Raw genomic sequence first — 25,527 nt, 5'->3', positions numbered from 1 at the left:
ATAAGAATTTTTATTTTGTAATGGTGAAAGGATTTGTTGGTGTTAAAAGTAACATTACACGATGTAATCTTTAACAATTCAAAATAATATCGAGTATTAAGATACAGCATCCGTGTATTCAATTATGAGGCGCCATTATATTTAATGCATTTACAGTTTGAAAGTTAACATTCACAGTTCGTGAATTACTATGAATTTCGTCGCCAGAGGTCGCAATCGTGAATGGACCGCGTTATTTATTAGCAAGGTGGCTGCTTTTCGTTGCTGTGAAATTCAACTGATGAAATCTAACTTCTCGCCATTCGAAATCGAACTTTCATCACAAACAGTTACATACAACGTGTGAAATAGGGATTATTTACATATGATATTGAAATTTCAAGCAACGCAATGTAATTTAAAAAATACACTGTAAAACGTCTACATAGGAAATAGAACTTTACACCACCACTGTATAATTCAACATATAAAATCTAAAGTCTCGATCCAACAAGTGATATTGGATTTCTCGGCACACGATATCGAAATTTCATCTGCAACTTTCTCATTGGGCCAGCTTTTGTTCGCTACGGCGCCTCATACAAAAACAAATACAGTGTACGCTACTGGTATGAATTTTGAAATGGTACACCATAAACGTTATCGTAGCTAGAGGGAAAGACAGACACATCTTACGCGTACGAAGGGCTTAGTAAGACGAGAATATTAAATGGAACAAACAGTATCTGTATAATACCCAATATATTTGGTTTTGCAAAGATCGGTCCTGACGCTATTCAAATTACGACTCATTCATTTCACACTGAACAGAGAGATTCATTGTTTACAGGGTTTGGAAATCAGTACCAATGTATATATTTCCCACCGGACGATATTTACACATAATCTTGTATCTTTATGTTTCCCACATGACAAATTGTTGCACGTAACTGGAGTAATTGTCATAGTCGCAGAGCCTGAGAGAAATCACGTCATTGTTACGTTCGTGTGATGTGTGTGATTTGGATTTTTAACTTAGCTTTACAAAAATGTCATTCATATCGCTACTATGTCCGCGGTGTTGCAGTTTTATAGTGATGTCTAGCACTGGGGGCATAATGCCACAGACATGTAGCATGATGTCCCACCCAGTCACATTATCCTGACACCATAACTAAATAAATAAAAATATTGGAGGAGCTTTATTCATTGTTCTCACTTACTACACGAAGTGAGATTTTTCACCATTTTTAATATCTCACTTGCTACACGAAGTGAGAGGTTACTCACCTTTTTTAACATCTCACTTGCTACATGAAGTGAGAGGTTACTCACCTGTTTTAATATCTCACTTGCTACACGAAGTGAGAGGTTACTCACCATTTTTAATATTAACATAAGGGTTATCAATAATACTGGAGAATTATCAGTAACTATCCGAATTTAACAATCGTGTATTGAATATATTGGGTATATAAGTGCATTTTCTTTTCTTTAACGGAATGAGACTTGCAGAAAATTGGATATAAGACAGGCACAATACATAGATGGTTATAGAGATATATGTAGGTAGGTAGAAATATATGATGAATTTAAGAAAGTCAAGAACTATCGAAACCATATATTACAGCTGTACGTGAGAAAATAATGCAAACCCTTTGTATATGTAGGTAACAGTCTGCTTGTTTTAGACTTCAGTTGTTGTAGATTCGCAATGTTTATGGAAATAATGAAGTTTTCTCAGCATAATCTGTTCCATGTAAAGTGTCATAGGGTAATGGCATCAATACCAATGTCTATATCCCTCGTACGTTTACCTGTAGAAATATTTACCAATGTCTGTATCTCTCGGACGTTTACCTGTAGAAATTCATACCATGGTCTGTATCTCTCGGACGTTTACCTGTGGAAATCCATACCAAGGTCTTTATCTCTCGGACGTTTACCTATATAAATCAATACCAAGGTTTATATCTCTCGGACGTTTACGTGTGGAAATCCATACCAAGGTAAAGTGTAATAGGGTAATGAAATCAATACCAATGTCTATATCCCTCGTACGTTCACCTGTAGAAATCCATACCAATGTCTGTATCTCACGGATGTTTACCTGTAGAAATCCATACCAATGTCTGTATCTCACGGATGTTTACCTGTATAAATCCATACCAATGTCTATATCCCTCGTACGTTTACCTGTAGAAATCCATACCAAGGTCTTTATCTCTCGGACGTTTATCTGTAGAAATCTACATTGTGATCTTGCGGAAATGGAAAACCATGAGCTTTGTCTCACCCTTTTGGTTGTATTTCTTAAAAAACAACAACACCACCAAAGGGAAACATGAAGATCAGAAGAAACAGAGGATTTAATATTATGGGTGAAATTTAATAAGTCCCTAGAAAGGATTGACGCTCTACTGATGGAAAATAATTTTAGAGGAACTTACAATATATCTGGTTAATCCCTCTTCGTATTATCTCAGGTTACCGAGTATTAAAACCACCTCAGGTATTCTTGAGTAACTAAGATTTTCCCGGCATTATATTGCCAGTATTGTGTTCAAAGTGCAATTGAAAATATGTCAGTTCCATCACCACCGCCACAAGAACGCTTACTCTCATGCTCTTAAGGGAGGTCGATATTCAAGGAATGTTATTATTTTTCAAACGTACCATGTGACGGTTGACTGATGTGTGTGTGTGTGTGTGTGAGAGAGATTTGGTTTTCTAACGTAGCTTTAACATGTCTACGATGTCTGCAGTGTGGCAGTTTATAGTGATGTCTAGCACTGGAGCATCATGCCGCAGACATGTAGCATGATGTCCCACCCAGTCACATTATCCTGACAACAGGCCAACCAATCCTAAAACAAACCTCTTAATGCTGAGCGCCTAGAGAGGCAGCTGTTAGTACCATTTTTATAAGTCTTTGGTATGACTCGGTCGGGGATCGAACCCATGACCTCCCGCATCTGAGGCGGACGCTCTAACCACTAGGCCATCGGAATGGTCACGGTTAACTGATAAAAGATTTAAAGGGTTCTTACTGTGGAAAATGCTTTACCCCTCCCACCTACACAAAATTTAGCATTTTTAAAAAAAAATATGCAAAATACAAGCAAGCCTCCAAAAAAACATTTATTACTAATAAAATGTATACCGCTCCGGTGGCCTATTGGATAGAGCGTCCGCCTCGGAAGCGGGAGGTCGTGGGTTCGAACCCCGGCCGAGTCGTACCAAAGACTTACAAAAATGGTACGAACAGCTGCCTCGCCAGACGCTCAGCATTAAGAGGTTAGTTTTAGGACTGGTCGGCCTGGTGTCAGAATAATGTGACTGGGTGGGACATCATGCTACATGTCTGTGGCATGATGCCCCAGTGCTAGACATCACTATAAACTGCCACACTGTAGACATCATAGTGATATGACTGAAAAATTATTAAAGCTACGTTAAAAATCCTAATCACATACACTAATACAATTTTTAAAAAAATAGTAAGGTATGCTCCATCATCTTTACATAACACTTATTTTTTGTTTTAATTCAAGATTTACGTTGAAGTAATAATCTTTAAAATGTAGCTTTGATGTTAGAAATTCAGAAGTTGGCCGAAATAATTTTTGTGCTGAGACCTTTTAGTTTATCATTCAAGTCTACCTAGCTGAGTAAAAGGTTTTTTTTTTTTAAATACAGGGTTTCGATTCTTACACTATTACTGTTGGTTAACCCGGTGCTTTTGTAGCACCGTTCAAAGTGCACATTGCACTGGGAAAAGTTAATTGATTTTGGAGCACTGTTGAAAGTGTCCATTGCACCGGGAAAAGTTGATTGCTCCACAGATCGTTCAATCTAAATGCAATTAGCACACATTTCTATGTCATTTACCTACTCGGATTGACACCTTGGCGTAGCAACCGCCCAAGCATCTTGGGGTGGTGTGGTGGTAAACCCGAGAGGGGCGCCAAAAAGTCCCATTAAACAGCTGTTTTGTTGGCAGGGGAGTTACATAATTAAGTTTTGCGGGGAGTGGGACGGGCCAATAATTTCTTACTACGCAACTGCAGTGGCGTATGTTTTTAATCACTACTTGGATATATAGGTGCTATGTGAAGCCAAGAGTAGATGAAAATGTCTGTTTCTGTGTGCTGTGAAATTATGTTTGAAATGTACAAAATACAGCAATTTTGCCTGTACTTGACATAGAGAAATAGATTTTGAGTTTTACGACACTAGGTGGCAAACTGTGTAACAGAAAGAATCAAAACCATCAAGTTTAGTAAAATCAAAAAACAATTTATTTCTCAAGGTTACAAAGTGAAAATTTAAGAGACACTTACAGTATCATGATTAAATCCAAAACGATCCGAAATATTCTATCAAACCTCCCAAAGTAAAGATGTTCCGAATTAATTCCAATGGTCTTGAATCTCCTTATGTACCGCAATGATGAAAGCCAGACTATCTTTTAATGAGGTCTCAATAATCATAATGTGTTGATCCAAAGTCAACGAGCACTTAAGTCCAATGAAAAACTTAAATAATTCCTATCGAATTATATCTGACCACAACTGTAAATTATGCCCAGATTGACCATTAAATGAATTTATTATTTCTGTATAAAATCCGTGTTTATAAATATTTTCACTTGACCTATAACGTAAATAGATTTCCAACGAAGAAAAATTATCCAAGTGTAAACGAGACTGAAATGGAAACCCTGTTGTGTAAACATGTTATTTAGAACTTACAATCATGGACAAAAGTTAACTGTGTGGACTAAGTGATTGCTATCTTGGAGACATACAATGTGTGTCATATGGACTAAGTGATGGCTATCTTGGGGTCAGATCAAGTGTTCGATATGGACTAAGTGATGGTATCTTGGGGTTAGATCAAGTGTTCCATATAGACTAAGTGATGGCTATCTTGGATACTGACCATGTGTTTCATATTGACAAAGTGATGGCTATATTGGGGTCAGATCACCTTTTCCGTATGGACTAAGTAATAGCTATATTGAGTCAGACCACGTGTTCCATATTGACTAAGTGATGGCTATCTTGGGGTCAGATTAAGTGTTCCGTGTGGACTAAGTGATGGCTATCTTGAGTCAGACCACATGTTCCATATTGACTAAGTGATGGCTATCTTGGAGTCAGATCAAATGTTCCACATGGATTAAGTGATGGCTATCTTGGGGTCAAATCAAGTGTTCCATATGGACTAAATGATAGCTATTTTGATTCAGACAAATGTTCCACATGGGCTAAGTGATGGCTATCGTGGGGTCAGATCAAATGTTCCATATAGATTAAGCGATGGCTATACTGGGGTCAGATCAAATGTTCTATATAGATTAAATGATAGTTATACTGCAGTCAGATCAAATATTCCATATAGATTAAATGATAGCTATACTGGGGTCAGACCAAATGTTCCATATAGATTAAGGGATAGCTATACTGGGGTCAGATCAAATGTTTCATATTGATCAAGTGATAGCAATCTTGTGGTCAGATCAAATGTTCCATATAGATTACGTGATGGCTATCTTGGGGTCAGGTCAAATGTTCCACATAGATTAAGTGATGGCTATACTGAGGTCAGATCAAATGTTTCATATGGATTAAGTGATATCAATCTTGTAGTCAGTTCAAATGTTCCATATAGATTAAGTGATGGTTATACTGGGGTCAGATCAAATATTCCATATAGATTGAGTGATGGCTATCTTCGGTTCAGATCAAATGTTCCATATGGACTAAGTGATGAATATGTTGGGATCAGATCAGCATCATTTTTTAAGGAACTATCCACATATCATACGGATATCTTAAATAAAAACTCCACGGCGATAAGATCATCTATGGATCATCTGTTCAGAAGGAATATTGATAAAGAGATTATAAAGATGACATACATTGTAGTCATGCTGGAGGTGAGATTGGCATTAGTTTAATTCAGCAATAACTGGATCTCACAATATTTCAATTAAAACCTCTTTTTAATACTACCATCTATTTAATAAGGAACAGAGATAACATGTCGGTCAAGTCAGTTCGATACCTTCTTCATTCAGGGCCTTCAACAAGTTTCTTAAATAAATGTGAAATAAAGAAAGAAAATATCAATACACCTTCCTAAAATAGGAGGAGCAACGTTAAAGGAGGAACCTGTAAGTTCTTGTGAAACATATTAAAATATGTTATTTTTATAGGAATATAATATGTTTAAACTAGCGAGATTTTTTTTAGCATGGTCACCGTAGCGACCATGTTGGAGATTGTTAGTATGGTTCCTATAGCAACCATGTTGGAATTCAGATTGACAATGCTCTCATTTATGACAATCTATATATAATGAGAAATATATTTGTTAACCTGGTGTTCATATAACCTTCCGTGTATCAAGAGCAGCGAAAACATGATTTTTAAGATGGCTATCATGGCAGCCGTACTGGGTGAACAGAGACTAAAATCTTCATGTAGATCCAACTAAATCTAGGACGAAACTGCCTACCAAGTTTGCCTATTTCCTCCAAGTAGTTTAGGCGGAATAGTGATAACAAATTTGTGATATAGGACGGATACCTAACTACAGGCCATCGGATAAGTTATTTCGGTCTTCGGCTAGTAGAGCTGAAAAATGATCTCTCTTAATACAAATAAAGTGTAAAGAATTTCAATACGGATTGCTATTGACAGAGTCTCTCCAAGGTAGAAAATTACACATTTTTCTCAAAAAATAAAGATAAAATCGCAAATATTGGTCCTCAAAGTGAAAGGTAAACGTTTTCAAAGGATTTATAATAACAATGCATTGCATGAAAAAGAATAGCTGGTCAAATGACTGATGACAAAATATCACAAAATTATTCGAAAAATTCGTAAATTAAAGTATGATGTGAACTTATTGTATGCATGTTTTTGTTTTGTAATTTCATGGTGCTTGTTTTAGTAAATCTTTCGTTGCATAAGTTTGTACGTGTTATCTAACATTGTAAAGCGGCTGGCGCTTCCAAGGAGTAGGCTCTGTATTAAGTCCACATTATTATTATTATTATTATTATTATTATTATTATTATTAAATATAGGAAAACAGGCGTTTGCAGAGTAATTACAAAACATTAAACATTGCTGTTATGTTTCAGATAACAGAGCCAAATCCAGACCCTACATCTACCTTGCTGCAGTATCTCAGACGACACCGTATCCATTTCATGGAATGTTCTATTCCTCACAAAATATCGTTTGGCATTAACCTTTGAACGAAACAGTCGCATTATCTATGTATAGTAAATTCGCTATATTTAGTTGCGTACCAATTTTAGCAGATTTCGTGATTGTTATAAACTGGAAATTTACAGACCCAAGAAACAATTTTTTTTTTGTGCAAATAAGATTACTTTCTTTATTAAATATATTACCTTCTATGCAAACAAGATTAAATTCTATATAAAAAAAGATTACCTTCTTTCAAATAAGATTATCTTCTGTATAAAATAGATTACCTTCTATCTTATAAGATTGCCTTTTATATAAAATAGATGACCTTCTATGCAAACACGATTATCTTCTATATAAAATAGATTACCTTCTATTCAAAAAATGATTACCTTCTATATAAACAAGATTACCTTCTTTATGAAATACACACGCTAATTGATGACTGCACTGTATCTCTTTTATAATTTGGATATAATTGGTAACTTTTTCTTGAGATTGAAAGCAACGATAACTATTGACTTAATTTATTATTTTCGAAACGATACAGTTTAAACTAACCGTTTGACGCGTCTTCCGATATATCGGTCTGTAGAATTAGAAATTGCAAGAGATTATCTAGTTTTATAACGTTAGGATGACATAGGTTTTTTTAAGGTCAATATCGATTTCAGATTAGGCGGATTATTATTGTTTGATGAAATCCAATCTTGCACTGGATTAAAAGTTTTTGTTGTATTATTTTTTTATCCAATGATGATTTGTGAATGCTGTTCAGAATGACTACTTTTATGTGAATTGGCATTCATGTACTATGATTTACATTTTGTTCATGCTATATTTATTTTACAATAATAAAAAGTCAGTTCTTTACATAGATTATTGTAACACAATAAATAATCACCCGTCTTATTGTCAAATAAAAGTGATGTTCTCATTTGGTTTTTCTTCAAACATTATTCAGCCACTTAGCCCCAGAGAATGTATCATGGACAGGAGGTTCAATAGAGATTAAAACAGACGAATTGTCGCTTGTGAATTAAGTCTAGTTTTGTAATGCGATTTTTAAGACTGAATATGTTAGAATCACGTTCTATCACAGATTATGTTAGAATTATATTCTATCACAGAGTATGTTAGAATTACATTCTAACACAGAGTATGTTAGAATTACATTCTAACACAGAGTATGTTAGAATTACATTCTATCACAGATTATGTTAGAATTACATTCTAACACAGAGTATGTTAGAATTATATTCTAACACAGAGTATGTTAGAATTATATTCTAACACAGAGTATGTTAGAATTACATTCTAACACAGAGTATGTTAGAATTACATTCTAACACAGAGTATGTTAGAATTATATTTTGCCACAAAGTACGTTAGAATTTGATTTTATCTGAGTACGTAAGAATTACATTCTATCACAGATTACGTTAGAATTGCATCTTATCACCGAGTATGGTTAGATGGACTAAAGTATGTATGTATGTATGTATGTATGTATGTATGTATGTATGTATGTATGTATGTTGTTGTTCTTGGGTTTAACGCCATTTTTCAGCACAAGATAGGCTATACATGGCGGCCAGTATAACTGGTGGAGGAAGAACCCTGGAAAACCCAGAGAAGAACCACCGACCCACGAGAAGCTACTGGCAGGCTTTCCCACGTACCCACGTTAGCCGAACCTTGGACTCGAACCCACGCAGACAGAGGTGAGATGGCAGTGATCCGGAACGATGAGCGCTTTAGACCACTCGGCCACTCGGGGCCCCTATGTATGTATGTATGTATGTACGTACGTACGTACGCACGCACGCATGCATGCGTGCATGCATGCATGTATATATGTATGTATGTATGTATGAATGTATGTATGACTTAAATATTTATATTGCTTATTCTCAGACTATGCATTGAATAGACTTAAATATGCCCATTTCTCTTCCTGCTAAGACGTAAGACGACTAGTCGTCCGTAGCATCTCGAAGAAAATATTCTGTTGAATTCAGGCATGGCTATGACACTTTGTTAATATTGGTAAGCATTACTTGTACTAATAGTTCTCCTTGACCGGATATAGTATATCTGACAGGTACAAAAGAAGCATGTGGTCACGGTGGTTGCGGATCCTGTACCGTGATGGTGTCTCTGTACAATCATAAGACCAAGCAGATCAAGTATCCTTTCTACTATTCAGTTAGAGAAATCAGTTATTTATGGCCATTGATTCAAATGTTCACTCAGGAAAGAGTCTTTTCTTCTATAAAATACACCAACAATTGCAAGTACTGGTGATTACAGCATTACAACAAGTGGAAGTGCGTATGAAGATTTTCTCTTACTGATTTTTGATAATGGTTCTTTGTCATACACCCCCAATGCCATTGTTAATGCACACATTTTTATTGGTTGTTGGCCTTCAAATTTGATGCAAAGCACTTTTCAGAGTTTTTGAATAGGCTGCCTTGTACTTAGCCTAGTATGAATAAATGACTGCCTTGCATTTAGCTTAATATAAATAAAAGACTGCTTTGTATTATGTCTGGTATAAAGAAAAGACTGCTTTGTTTAAGCCTAGCATGAATTAAAGACTGCTGCCTTGTATTTAGCCTGGTATCAAAAAATGACTGCACTGTATCTAGCCTAGCATGAATTAAAGACTGCTGCATTGTATTTAGCTTAATATAAATAAAAGACTGCCTAGTATTAGGCCTAATATGAAAAATTCACAATTATTTCAAAACAACTAATTTATAACACATTTAATTTATAAAACAGGAAACTGTAATTTTAGTATCTTTCATATATATCTACCATGAAGCGTAAAAACAATTTGTCCTTAACGATCCAAGACATTATTCTGTGAACGCCTGTTTATTCCCTCTTTGCGCTGCCCACGGACTAGCCATTACAACAGTGGAAGGTGTGGGGAATACAAGGACTGGTCTACATGAGGTGCAGGTAAATACACATTAACCTTTGCTTTATTGCAAATTTCGTGCTATTAATGACCATTCCATTATTTTGTAAATAATGTGCTATTTACTATTTCTACTGAAAATGGACAAGTGACCCCGGCAGTAGATTCAGTTCTTAAAGAGTTGCTCTGCATGACATGCAATTGTTTTGTTTTAAAAATACATCTTCCAAAATGCTAAGAGCTACATAAATTACATTCTTTCCTCAAACTAATTTAAAAACGACGTTACGGTGGCTTAGATTTTGCTTATTATCCCATTTTTGTATTCCCTTATCAGAAACGTCTGATCGAGTCCTATGGTCTTCAGTGTGGCTTCTGTACCCCTGGGTTTGTGATGTCCATGTTCACTCTTCTGAGGAATGATCCCACACCAAGCAAAGACACCGTAGAGCAGGCTATAGAAGGTAAACATACAGAATTAGAAAGACCTTGGTGAAAACGTGCTTAGAATGCTCTGTGCAAGGAGGATACCCTTGTACTATTGAACCTGGATGTCGTTTCCCATTTATTTTATATCATCCAAGTAAGAGATTAACACTGCACTCGATTTTAAAGGCAAATAATACATGGTATGTAAAGTATTTCTCAAAATTAAACAAACTGTTTTTGACTTACGATTCAAAACCTGAAAATGCTTCGGCGCTCATATTCCTTCATTTCTCTGCAAATTTATGCTGTTTCACGCCAGGCAATTAACAATACTGCTTCTTTCAAACGATAAGGAGGATCAATCTTAAGCTTCATTAAACCACACTCGTCCAAAGGGACATCAGATGATGGAGATTTTATGATTGCAAACATCAGAGTTTATTTGGTAGTCTCATTGCTGTTCTGTATACGTGTAAGTTTCTCACGTGGAATCATATATTCGTATATTTTTCCTTGTGGAATCGTATATATGTGTAAGTTTCTTGTGTGTACTTTTGCTGTGTGGAATCTTATATACGTGTCATTTTCTTGTGTGGAATCCCATATATGTGTAATTTTCCTGTTTGAATCCTGTATACGTGTAATTCCCATTTGTGGAATCCTATTATACGTGTAATTTTCCTGTTGGGAATTTTATATATGTGTATTTTTCTTGTGTGGAATCCTATATATGTGTAATTTTCCTGTGTGGTATCCTATATATGTGTAAGTTTGCTGTGTGGAATCCTATATACGTGTAATTTTCCTGTGTGGAATCCTATTATACGTGTTATATTCCTGTGGGGAATCCTATGTATGTGTAATTTTCTTGTGTGAAATCCTATAAATATGTGTAATTTTTCTGTGGGATATGCGTACAAGTTTCCTGTGGGGAATCCTATATTCGTGTAATTTTCCTAGAGGGAATCCTAGAATCTTATATACGTGTAATTTCCTATGGGAAATACGTATAAGTTTCCTGTGGGGAATTCTATATACGTGTTATTTTCCCATAGGGAATCCTAGAATCTAACATACGTGCAATTTTCCTTTGTGGCATCCTTAGGGACAACATTTGAGATGACGTATATACTGACATCTTGAATAATTACGCATTTTGTGAAGATGCGACATCAATCTTGCCGACAACCATTCTATAAATCCATATCCTCATATATATATATATATATATATATATATATATATATATATATATATATATATATATATATATATAGAAAAGGAAGGCAAGGTTGAATACTCACATGTCATCTTCATTATCAGTGGTTAAATATTTGCATGTCACCGTAATTATCGTTGGCCAAATATGCATCTGACTGTTACTTAGTACTCTGGTCGTATATTCACAAGTTAATGCAATTATCAGACTTGAGACATGTGAAAAGTAATGATAGCCTGTGGAAAATGAATCCATTGACACCTTAAAGAGACTGTTTTGCTTTGTAGTATAAAATTTTTATAAAAAGTGCTTCTTGGAAAGATATTTTCTCAGCATTTTCGAAATGCACACTAAAATGTCTGCAATCCAACCTCATAAAATATCCACAAAATGTTGCCATTGCTAATCTAAAAGTAAAAACGTGCTGACTGAAAGATAACGTTTTCAACATTGTGCATGGAACTTGTGTAAGCAGTGAAACAAAGTGTAATGTATTCAAATTACAAAGGACCGACAGTTGTTAAAGAACAATCTGCATCAGGTGCAATATCTATGATCATACATTCTTTCACGTGACCAAGAGAGGTAGACTGTATAATCATCGGACCAAACTAAACTTGGAAATGTTATTGCTTCAGTTTAAAATTATCTTATAGTATCAGAAGAAACAAAATCATTAAACATCGGGCAATGGCCGTCTATATACAAAATGACACTAAAATAACACCTAAAACCGTTGCAATCCCAAGATTTTATTGCAATCGTGACCACCATTACAACATGTCTTAATACAAATTCCAAAACATGATCATGCAAATTTTGAAGTATGCCGGACAGATTACCACGTGCCATAAATTATACCAGTCCAATGTATTTTTTGCTTATTTCGATAAAGTAGATCAGTAAATAATAGAAAATAACCGACATATTTTAATGGCAAGGCAGTTGTCAGCTAAGATGTATATTGGAAGTTATATATGTAAATTCAGTGTTCTTGTTTTAGGAAATCTCTGCCGTTGTACTGGCTACAGATCGATTGTCGCGGCCCTCCAGTCCTTCGCTGAGGTATAAAGATGTATTATTCTTATCATTTAGACGTATGTTTCATGTTTAACTCATGTTAATGTTATCTGTATATTGTCATTGGGCCTCAGTGTCTGGCAAACAAATGTTTTCAATACCTGGAACACTGTCTCTATATTATCCTGTCTCGTTGCCGATTAATTCACAAAACCACTAAAAAGCCATTATCATAAGGAACATAGCAATACAGCTTTAGATTCGTGTTTGTTTAATTATAGGAACAAGGCACCTCCAGTCCAGAATCATTAAAGTGAAAGGATGGGGATACATGTGTGTATATTTATGAAGTAGATAAAGCGGGCTATTAAGAGAGTATTTAGATTTCCTTTCTCTTAGCTGATTTAAAGCTGAAAACTTTCAGGTGTTACATGAGCTTCGGTTGAAATGCTATTATACAATCTAATTAATCTCTTTCCGGCAACAGATATTTTTCAAAAAGACGGTTTACATCCGATTTTATAATCCTTTTCCTTCCAGGGGCAATGTTCACTTGGAGAGGAATGCTGCAAAACTGGCAAATCATCAGAATGCAAGGATGAGACTCATGTAGGTTGAAAGTGATGCCATGGATATATGATTTTAAACTCTGGAAGCAAAGATGTTTAACGATGATTGAAACTGTCATTATGCATCTTTATCTTTAGATATAATAATTAACTTGCAAATTAGAAGAATATTTATCAATACTTTAGCTTAACATTTTGTGATTTTTCTTTTATGTAACATAAGCATAATTTTATTTTATTTTATTGCATAATAATAGTTCAACAAAACTTGTCAACATGCAGGTAGCATATTTCTCGTGCAACTTTTGATCGAAAAGTTTCTGTTCTCCTCTTCTCTTAATCCAAAACTATTAATGAAGGAATTCATTTGAATAAAATACTCATGGTTCCTGCTCGGAGTTGTCATCGCTTTTGTTGCCTTCAGGTTAGTGAACCCGAATCACAGAAGAGGCCAGTTCCTGCTGACTGTACCCAGACAGCAGTGTTCCCAGCCGAACTTAAGGTAGGAGACTGAATGTACATTATGTAATACGTAGCAGAGCACGAAGACTTATCTTTTGTATTAAAGTAACATATCAGCCTCTTGAGAAAAAAATCCGAAACAGTTAAAGAGAAAAAAGAACAAAAACTGAAAGAAGGAAAAATTAAATCAACAAAACAAACATGACATGAATTCTGTACTAAAATAATATACATTGCATAGATGATAGACTTGACATACCTTATATCGCAATTCGACAGAAAGTTGAACAACGTAATTATGCTAATAATGTATGCACAAACTATATATGTATTTTGTTACGAGTCTGCGGAAACCGAGTTTGCTTTGGCGCAAGGACACGTTTTAGATATCAGGCCGAGACGACTTCATACGTTATATCAGACAAATTGTTACCTCCGAATTCGAGCCCAACCCAGGTACGGTCTTATAATTTATGCATACCCAAATCCTTACACTCTCTATACATTGTTATTTTTAATAAAATTGAAAGACTGGCATTTCGATTCAAAATATCGACTCGTAGACGTCTTAGAAATAATATCTAAATAGTTTTATTGTATGTGCTTTGTATCGAACGCCAGTAACCATGTCAGATTAAATGTGCATGTAATAGACTGAAAAACACTGTCTATATATTTGAAAGAAACAGCAGTGTTTAGATTTTCATTAAGCAATGTTAATATCTTTGTATTTAGCTTTCAGACAAGCGTAGGACTGGGACACTAACCTTTAAGGGTAGTACATACACCTGGATAGAACCCACAACTTTGAATGATCTGTTGACGTTGAAGCAGAAGAATCCAGAGGCTCCAGTAGTGATGGGAAACTCGGCCGTCGGTATGCAATTGTCTTAGTTTGATTATATCGTACCAATGTTTTGCTCTTTTTCTTTAGCACAAAAGTTCTCGTGTATTTCCTTCAAAGTGTCACATCATAAATTTGCTCATGAGATTTTGATGAAAAGAACTAACAGCGCAAGAAACCATAGTCATTGTATATTACGTGGCTTTATATAGTGGTTGTAAATAAAATAAGTCTGGTTATTCGGTGGTGAAATATGATGACATGAATGTAAGCTTCTTGGTTGTTGGTGGTTAGAACCAAACTGTGAATTCAGACAAGACTGCATTATCAGAATATACACATGTGCACCCTTGGCATTTCAATTCAGGTATTTCATCTTTCTCGACGAGCGAAACTGTTAAAAAAAAAATAATACTTTCCTCCCCATCCCCACCCCCGACCAAAAACAAGCAAGGAAATAAATAAATGTCGACTAGATGGTTGACTAATGCATTGTATATAAATGAGTTTCGTTTCTGTAACAGCTTTTCTTATTAAATCTGGCGGCCTCAAAAGTACCACGCTGCTGTATGGAAAGAACATCGATGAGCTGAATGATGTCCAAATCGCAAAGGAAGGAATCAGGCTTGGACCGGCACTGACATTCACAGATCTCAGGGACAGTCTGAACGAACTTTCTGAGAAATTAACAGGTAAAATTACTATTCGAAAGATGGGCATCATTACTTTTCGCTTCAGTTCATTACGAAATACTTACCATGATACACTAAGTCTGGTAAAAGAGAAAAATCATCACGAAATACTTTCCTAGGTTCATTAGGTCTGGTAAAACACAGGAATCATTACCATATTTCCTCTCACACAAGATATTGCTGGCAGTAATGCCAATGAAACTGATGAGTGCTTTTATTATAGATGTGTTGATAATACGTTTAGCAATGGCTAGAAAATTCCTATCATTTAGCTTTGTTTGATGATTTGGAAATGAATATTGACATTTGCTTTGTTTCCACGATTTCTGTTTCATATCTTATAATACCATGTATACTGTATTTGCAATAAATGTTCTAAAATCTATTAGAAGTAATACATGTACTCAGGGCCGGTTAGGCAAGGTTAGATTCTGGCGCACCCCCCGAAAATATCAATTTCAAGATTTATAAACAATATATTTTTTAAAAAAGTGCGCCCCCCCCCCCGAAATCATCGCCCTAGGCGGCTGCCTAGTTTGCCTATATGGTAGCGCCGGCCCTGCATGTACTGGAACACTGATTAAATAATGCCTTGTGACAGTTACAGTTTTAAATAATGCCTTGTGACAGATACAGTTTTAAATAATGACTTGTGACATATGCTGTTGTAAATAATGCCTTGTGGCAGATACTGATTTAAATAATGACTTGTGACAGATACTGATTTAAATATTGACTTGTGACAGATACTGATTTAAATAATGATTTGTGACAGAGACAGTTTTAAATAATGACTTGTGACAGTTACTGTTTTAAATAATGACTTGTGACAGATCCTGTTGTAAATAACGACTTGTGACATATACTGATTTAAATAATGATCTGTGACATACAGTTTTAAATAATGACTTGTGAAAGATACTGTTTTAAATATTGACATATGCTGTTGTAAATAATGCCTTGTGGCAGATACTGATTTAAATATTGACTTGTGACAGATACTGATTTAAATATTGACTTGTGACAGATACTGATTTAAATAATGATTTGTGACAGAGACAGTTTTAAATAATGACTTGTGACAGTTACTGTTTTAAATAATGACTTGTGACAGATCCTGTTGTAAATAACGACTTGTGACATATACTGATTTAAATAATGATCTGTGACATACAGTTTTAAATAATGACTTGTGAAAGATACTGTTTTAAATATTGACATATGCTGTTGTAAATAATGCCTTGTGGCAGATACTGATTTAAATATTGACTTGTGACAGATACTGATTTAAATATTGACTTGTGACAGATACTGTTGTAACTAATGACTTATGACAGAAACTGTTGTAAATAATGACTTGTGACAGATACTGTTGTAAATAATGACTTGTGACAGATACTGTTGTAAATAATGACTTGTGACAGATACTGTTTTAAATAATGACTTGTGAAAAAGGGAAAATCAAGCAAATTGTTATGGCATAATATATGTATATATTATTTTTGTTTGTGTTTGTTTTGAAAGCTGAAATTTGCAATAAATAGAATGTTGAACAATACGTGTAACTATATGACAGTGTAACATCTCTATTTTGCTGTCGGAATTAATTAACAGCGAGGTTCATAACGGGCGTCACTTTCGTGCTATTATGATAGAATTACATGGGTGAAATTTCTTAGCATTCTAAATTCATTAATTCAAATTGTGAAAAGAATGTCCTATAATCATATTATTATTATTTACATTCAATAGAGAAGTAGACATGAAAAATATAAACATGAGTGTATTTAATAGTGTTGCCCGCATATTATACAACAGTACGTTTTACCGTAGATGACAAGAAGCGATACTTTCCGGCGATTCTCCACTTGGTGAGACATTATGGTGCTGATCAGATCCGGAATCTTGCTGTAAGTTCTGGTCTAACTAAGCTTCCATTTAATACATACATACATACATGCATACATACATACATACATACATACATACATACATACATACATATATTGAAATTAATGGAGGTACTATGTTTTTTAAGATTCGACGTCATTTTTTTGGGTCAGTGCTCCTTTGCGAGTGTTAAACATAATAATATGTAACTGAACAACAGCGTACCAACCTTATGAAACATTTAAAATTTACAACAAATAACTTTTTATATATTTAAAAGTTCACATATTTGCAGAGAAATAAAAAGTTTGTTTTACTTATTGTAGACACTTGGAGGTAGTTTAATCAACAGCAGGTCGAACTATGACCTTCCGACCCTTCTAGCTGCTGTTGGAGCATCGATAGAAATAGCTTCAGGTAGCTGAATGTTCTACTTGTTAAAAGGGAGATATCCTATACATTGACATAAGTAATTTGAAAAATCTTAATGTTTATACCTGATCTTGAATGTACAAAATATTGCAATCAAAATACTGATACTTTTACACATACGTCCTTTTATAAGTTGAACTCTAGCGAGGACATTTGCAAATTTCAAATACATTGGAAATTTAGCCTGGCTGGGGTATTTATTGAAAGTATCATCAGAAATTTTTCCAATATATCTTATCTAAACTTTTCCAGTAAATTCCATGTTTCAATATTTATAGTTTATGAAATTGTGCCCTATTTATGTATTTGGCTAGATTCGTATTTCATGAACATCGTTTGTCCAAGTTCATTGAACACTATATTAGGCACAAATAAACTGCATAGAATTCTTAAAATATGTTAAGATGATAAATTTTTGTCCAGAAGTAATCAAAAGTTAATATGGTTAAATTTAAAAATATGAATCAAACCCTTCAGTATAAATTTTGACTATGTGACCAGACTAATAAGCTTGAATAAATGGCACAGCTGATATTCTCTGTGAAGAAGAATACTTTCCATTTGTCTAGTTAATACGAAGAGAACTGTGAAATACAACGGCAACCTTGACCTTGCACCAGAGGAGTTACTAACTTCTATCATTCTTCCATACAGCACAGAGGTAATGTTCAATATAAATAGTAACAGACATAAAACATACTGGATAACATAAAGCTATTTTAAATTGTCGAGAATGACTCATCAAGCGTCTTCCCAGTGAAAGTCTTTAATTTTACTCTCTTTTTTTTGGTTGATAACATATTCTCCTCTTTCTCAACTAGACCTATTATTCTTCCAGTGAAAAATAATATATAATATTAAGCTCATCATTCAACGTAACGAAATATCTTTTGTAATTAGTTTGAAAAATGAGTCCCTCATCAAAATGAACCGGACCGAAATCAGATTCCTCAGTGTCTCACAATGTATGCTGTTTATTTGAATGATTTGAAGTCAAAGCAATACAACTTAAATATACATTCAGTTTGGTATGTAACAAACGAATTCAATAATTAACTATGAATTTCATCTCAGATATAATTTATCTCCTTTAAGAAGTGAAAACGTATGTTTGTGGCATCGGATAATATTAAAATAAAAATCTTGCTAAAATAAAAATCTTGCAACAAAACTTTAACTCCTTAAACACTGCGTCCCTAGGATGAGTACCTTGAGTTCTTCAAAGTCGCCGGACGCCGTACGTTCTCCTTGTGTACGGGGAATGGTGCGCTCTTTGTAAAATTCTCGAAAGGTAGGAACACTATGGAGTCTGTTCGCCTCTGTTTTGGAGGATTTGGGAGTTCAATGATTATTGCTGACAAGTCGGCGGAAAAAGCGATAGGAAGGTTAGTGACTTTTAACGTTTCAAGATAGATGTTTATACATTTTTAGTTACACGAATCAATTTAGAGGAATAAACGTTTATCAAATACGTAATGTTAAACGACTCATATATATATATATATATATATATATATATATATATATATATATATATATATATATATATATATATATATATATATATATATATATATCAGACAGCGGGATGTGGTGTCCCTGGTTCCTATATGAGGATGCATGAGAATGCCCAGTAAACTTAGTATATGTTTAGAATGAATAGCATCATACAGTTAAGGACAGCACTCTCTCTGGTGTATATTTGTACTTATTTATAATAATTTCTATGAGTTTTGCTTTCTTCAATAGAAATTTGGAGTGACTGTGTATTGTATGAGTACATTGCTGTGTCATAATGCGCCTTTGTCTGCTAAGTACAAAAGCTTATGCCATGGGATATATTTAATCCTTTTGTATGATTTGTATCTAGTCGAACGGATGTCGAGTTTCATTCGTGCAAGCGAAGCCATTGTTGACGTAACCCGCATATGGATGTCATAATAAATATTTTTTTCTCAAAACACACACAAACACGATAAATACATAATGCTAGCAGCATATGTTTGAAATAAAAAAAAAATAATGTCCTTATTTAGAGAATTTAACGAGGTTCTCCTTTCGGACCTGATGACATCCCTCTCAGAAGAACTGCATACCAAGGCAGCTGGAACAAAATCTGACCCAGATTACCATCTGAAGTTAGCTTCTGGGTTCTTGTTTAAATTTTACATCAGCGTTCTCACCCAGAGCAATAGATGGGTAAGTTACACACACAGCCACATAGAGCCACACACACACACACACACACACACACATATATATATATATATATATATATATATATATATATATATATATATATATATATATATATATATATATATATATATATATATATATATATATATATATATAATACAAATCATATGGCGAATAACATACATTCAAGTGCACTGGATCCAGCAAAGGATGACGTTTGTCAGGGATTGATTAAGATAAATGTAATGAACTGACTACGAACAGTGTAAAACTAGTATCTAGCTAACCTAAGCGCTTTCGACTCTTAAAGATTCTTTTTCAAAGGAAAATACAAAACATTGACAAGGCAAACAAATAAAACAGACAAACCGTTGTCTTTGTAAAACTTTACATGACTATGACTTGTGGCGGATGCTGAAAGATAGTTTGTATGTGCTGATATATATAAACACACACACACACAAACACACCAGCACACCAGGTTCATCAAGTGAACAAGATTTCTTGAAACTAGAGTTTTATACAATTACGATAATTCTGCGAACATAGTGTAATATTATCGCTCGCGTACAATATAATTTGAAATCACATGCAACAATGACCTAGGCTGCAAAGCAATCATTATTTCATCGCAAGATATTCATACAGATGAAACAAGGCTTGCACGCATTATCAGTACAAATTGACCAGTTTGCACCGGGCCTAGGCCTTAAAGAATTTAGTAGAAACTGACCAACTTCCACAAAACATGCTGGTATTATGAGAGACCGTATGTATTATACTTACTTTGAAGTGCATACATGTGTTACAAAAATGAAAACTTATTATCTTTAGATGTTGCTTTCATTGAAATTGGGTTATTCGTTATGAGTAAATGAACTTGCTTTTCAATGTAAAATATTCAGAAGACTCCAGAAGAAACGCGAAGTGCGATAGAGCCGCTTACGAAAACTCCCTACGAAAGCACTCAGTTGTACGAGAATGTGCCCAGTGACCAGGAACAGACAGATGCCGTTGGAAGACCGGTACCCAGCGTTTCATCACAGGGCATAGTCTCAGGGGAGGCAGTCTACATAGATGACATGCCTAAATTTGAAAGTATGTGTGACTTATAATCACAGGGCATGTTAACAGGGGTGGCAGTCTACGTAAGTTACACGCATAAAGCCGAAAATATGTTTGGTTTCTAAATCAGAGTGAATGATCGCATCTACTCAAATGACGTGTCTAAATAAATATGAAAGTATGAGTGGTTTCAAATATTTTTGTAATCTTTTTATTCTTTAAGTTTAAACATCGCATTACAATCTTCCCTCTGGAATGTTAGTTGAATTTGTGAATTGCCAAATTATTTTTGTCGATATCACATCATGCCCTTACCGATAAAGAAGTAGTTTTTAATTGAATATGGGTTTTGGGTATGAAATATATTTATTTCAGTTGCATTTAATGTGTCAATGTCGCAGATGTGTCCATATAGTATTTTATCTCGCATTGTAGTTTAATTGTTGGTGTATCTGATCCAAACCATAATCTACAACAGCCGGATAGTGTGCTGAATTGTTCAATTGTTAGTTTGTGTGGCATAATTTCGAACTTTAAAGACCGTATTCATCACGTTTAAGCTGAGGAGAACAACAATAATGATTTTAATGATATCAATCACAACGGAAAGCTATAGAGGGCAGGGTATGACAAGTATAAACAACTTGCTCCAGATGTCGAAATGTATGATTGAATGTGAACACCCGTTGTGTTTCTAAACCTGTGAAATCAATAACTAAAATCTTCATTATATGATCTCTGTGGTTGTTGTTAAATATATCTAAGTTTGAAAAGTGGCCTTAAAAAAGCATCAGTGATCTCAGATCAGTATGTATCTACAGATGAACTGATCCTAGGCCTTGTGACTAGTACCCGTTGCCACGCAACAATAACAGACGTGGATGTATCAAAGGCCTTACAGATGCCCGGTGTCCGGGGATTTATTGATCACAGGGACGTTCCGGGAGATAATCACTGGGGACCAATACTTCCAGATGAAGAAGTGTTCGCATCGAAAGAAGTAATTCTGAGTTAATTTTGTTATGAAACAAGCTGTTTTATGGAGGTAGCTACTGTATGTACTCGAATAATTGTCGCATCCAACTGCAATTTGCATAGAATTACATCTGCTGTCTCATAATGCACCAGCGTATCTGGGTCTTTGCAGTTCTGGAGAAATTAGTAAAATAAACAACACAGAACCTGATCTATCAGCACAATATGCGTTAGCAGATCAGGTCATTGTTGGATGCAATTTAACCCACTTTATAAATCAATTTACGCACTATGATTATAAGATTGGTATGTTTTAAAAGTGCAAACTTACGATCAATAAGAAAGTTAATATTAAAAATATTATGAGCTAAATGCTCATAACAAACCATATTACATACTATATTATAAACTAAATAACAAACTATAATACAAACTATAATCATGAAAATAATGCACGATATAGATACATAACACTATCAAAAATGAGTGTTATCAGTAAGGATAAAACTATTTTCATGTTTGCGACTGGCTAGATACTTTGAGAAATGAATAAGAGAAGGATAATTACTTACATGTTTGCGATTTGTTAAATACTTTGAAAAAATAATAAGAGAGAAGGATAATTACATATTTGCGATTGACTTAATACTTTAAAAAAAAGAATAAAGAAAGCATAATCCCAAAATAAAATAAAATGTTAATACTACACAATCAGCAAAACGATAAACAAAAATCAATATGTACTGGCAACGACTTTACCCTAACGAAACTTTGGTAATGAGAGTGTAATTTAAAAAAACCGTTATATGCTCTAACTACTTCTGATCGAAGATAGCTGCTTTAATTCGTTTAATTTATCGTTATCTCAGCTAATATCCATTGTTAAAAATAGTTTAACACATATATTTTTTCAGTACACTGGCTGCTATATAAGTATATTTTATATTTATTGGTTTGATTTTAATGTTGCTGACATGTTTGCGTCCTGTTGTTACCAGGTGACGTACGTTGGATGTATAATCGGTGCAATTGTTGCAGACACAAGAGAGCAGGCGAAGTTGGCCTCTAAAGCAGTCACGATCAAGTACAAGGACCTAGATGCGGTTGTTTCTTTTCAGGTATATAATCGTATGTTGTAGCCAATAATACGTTGAAAGTTCCGTATAAACAGGAACCACAAAAAACAACATATCCAAGTATACAAAACTCAGATTTTTTTTGTCGAGCTGTGGTAGCTCAGTAGACCATCGAACCGTAACACAAAGGCAACGGATTCGATACCCGTCATGGCCACCATTGGTCGGCTGCCTCGGTGTGTCTTTCGGAAATGCATTTAGGTATCATTCCATGATATTGCACATAATGTGTTGAAAGTGTCCTTACAAGCAAATAAAGTGAAAACATATTGAGATATACAAAAACTTAGATGCAGTTGTCGCTATCAAGTTATACAAAACACAGAGTTGGCTGTCTCTATCCTAGTAAGTTCTTATTCTCCAAACTTTCCCAATACATAACTCATGAATAAAGATAAACAAATAGAATACGAGTGAACATATTCTTATAATTGAAATTAAGAATTCTTAGAGAAATAAAATTACCATCAAAAGTTTTTCCTCTTATAGCTATATCATTTCAATGTTCTAAGGTATAAAGATTTTTGCATTTTGAAGTTGAACACTCTGGTTATCATTTCAATGTTCTAAGGTGTTAAGGTTTTACATTTCGAAGTTGAACTCTAGTTACATGTACTGACTGATCGATTACATAACTTGTGCATTTTAAAGCGTTAGGCGTATGTCAAATAAAATACATGTATTTGATATATAACGGACAACCAAATGATGTATGTGAATTCAGACGATCGAACACACACAATATTCCATTTGTAATGCTGCCAGACAAATGCTAATAACTTTCTGTAAATATCGAAAGCTATTGAATTTATTAAATACACGTTGTTTCCATCAAAGAAAGCATGCTATTTTTCACTGTGTTTCTCGTGCACTAGGAATCAATCATAGCTAGAACTTGATGTCGTGATATTTACCCACGGTTTGTAAGCATTTGTATGTACATTACACTCTAAATCTGATGCAGCCGAAGATTCTGTGTGAAATACAAATCGGATCATGACACTAGTAAAATAATGTGAACTAATATATACAACACTGATTACGATTCCTAGATAAAGACTTCGGTAATGTACAACACAGAGGTCAACCGCATATCACATGGAGCCTTTATTGTCAGTACCAGCTAACATGCAACTTTGATTACGATTCATAGATAATGACTTCAGTAATGTACACCACATAAGTCAGCCGAATATTACTTGCAGCCCTCATTGTTCCAACTAGACTGCCTAAATTTGATGGATTCTATTTATCTTGTCTTTGTGAAGAAGGAATATTGCAATACTCTCTCTACTGTTAGGTAAAATAAATCCATAGGTCACAGTATGTAATTGTATTTTATGCTCTGTACCGTTCAGCTTATATTGTTCTTGTATTTATAAAAAGGATGCAATAAAAAAGGAGTCGTTCTACCCATTTCAAGAGGAACTGGTGACTGGAGATGTAATAGAGGGTTTCCGGGAGTCGGATCATGTGATGGAGGGTGAATTCGAGACTGGACGGCAGGAGCATTTCTACATGGAGACTCAGTCTGCGATTGCCGTACCTAGGACGGAGAATGACGAGATGGAAATTTTCGTCGGAACGCAGGATCTCACGTCAACACAGGTAGAATAGCAAGGGAAAATAAATTATTCACATATTACAATAATTAGCATTCCGGTTTCTATTTTGTAGGCTTCAGTGATCTTATTTAAAACATGATTGAAATGATTTTCCTCACAGAAAATGTGTGGCAAATGGTATTTCTTCTACTTAGTTTAAATGTCAGAACAGCATTGAGCCTTCACTGGAAACGTGTTAAAAATGTTTAAAACTATAGGGCCAACATGATTTATATAAACAGTATTCTTTTAAAATATCAAGATTTTTTAGGGGTTACATCAAAATGCTTCTGAAGTACTTCACATTTGTAATGAAAAAATATGCACAATACTGTAAAGTAATTTGCAGATAAACTTTGGCCTATATTAATATTCATGTTGTAGATTTTATTTTCTCTTCTTAGGAATCGATCTTTTCGTGTTATTTTGTTCCTTTTCTTCAGTTAATGGTACACAATGTGGAATTGAACTTTACCTGGAAATTACTTAAATACATACACATACAGCAGAAATATGTTTTTTCTTTTTATAAAAAAAAACTTTTTTAAAATATCTCTTGAATAAAATTTATGATATTGGTTTTGTATTGCAGAGTTCTCTCAGCAGAATTCTTCACGTTCCAAACAACAAGATTGTAGTTCGAACAAAGAGACTGGGTAAGATCATTGCCGACGTTTCTCTTCTAGTGTATTTTATATTTAAAACAAAACGTTCCTTTAATCAAGCTGGTGCTTCCTTTTCAATGTGTAATATATATTTTTTTTTAAAAAGTCTTCCTTTAAGCATGCATGTGTTTATCTTTGTGGTTTGTATTTTTTTTTTTTATAAAAAAAACTTCTTTAAGCATACCG

The 25,527-nt window shown here is 34.4% G+C and overlaps 1 protein-coding gene across 2 annotated transcripts in view; it reads left to right on the top strand.

The window, feature by feature from the left end:
* LOC149791928 (xanthine dehydrogenase/oxidase-like) overlaps positions 1-25,527 on the top strand; it is a 69,071-nt gene that overhangs the window by 5,982 nt on the left and 37,562 nt on the right. For both annotated transcript variants that reach the window (XM_089970446.1, XM_089970448.1), the window contains exons 2-20: positions 7,136-7,193; positions 9,301-9,397; positions 10,073-10,181; positions 10,478-10,604; positions 12,792-12,853; positions 13,349-13,417; positions 13,802-13,879; positions 14,575-14,716; positions 15,208-15,375; positions 17,209-17,285; positions 17,592-17,682; positions 18,267-18,358; positions 18,898-19,082; positions 19,734-19,896; positions 20,802-20,994; positions 21,783-21,961; positions 22,935-23,054; positions 24,459-24,680; positions 25,269-25,332. In XM_089970446.1, coding sequence (XP_089826572.1) covers positions 7,136-7,193; positions 9,301-9,397; positions 10,073-10,181; positions 10,478-10,604; positions 12,792-12,853; positions 13,349-13,417; positions 13,802-13,879; positions 14,575-14,716; positions 15,208-15,375; positions 17,209-17,285; positions 17,592-17,682; positions 18,267-18,358; positions 18,898-19,082; positions 19,734-19,896; positions 20,802-20,994; positions 21,783-21,961; positions 22,935-23,054; positions 24,459-24,680; positions 25,269-25,332 — 2,296 coding nt within the window. The remainder of the gene's footprint in view (positions 1-7,135; positions 7,194-9,300; positions 9,398-10,072; positions 10,182-10,477; positions 10,605-12,791; positions 12,854-13,348; positions 13,418-13,801; positions 13,880-14,574; positions 14,717-15,207; positions 15,376-17,208; positions 17,286-17,591; positions 17,683-18,266; positions 18,359-18,897; positions 19,083-19,733; positions 19,897-20,801; positions 20,995-21,782; positions 21,962-22,934; positions 23,055-24,458; positions 24,681-25,268; positions 25,333-25,527) is intronic.

This window comes from Sinohyriopsis cumingii, chromosome 9 (genome assembly GCF_028554795.1).
Source record: "Sinohyriopsis cumingii isolate HCF-2022 chromosome 9, ASM2855479v2, whole genome shotgun sequence".
NCBI classification, from domain to species: domain Eukaryota; kingdom Metazoa; phylum Mollusca; class Bivalvia; order Unionida; family Unionidae; genus Sinohyriopsis; species Sinohyriopsis cumingii.
Note: the sequence above shows the minus strand (reverse complement) of the source record. Positions and strands in the feature narration are given on the sequence as shown.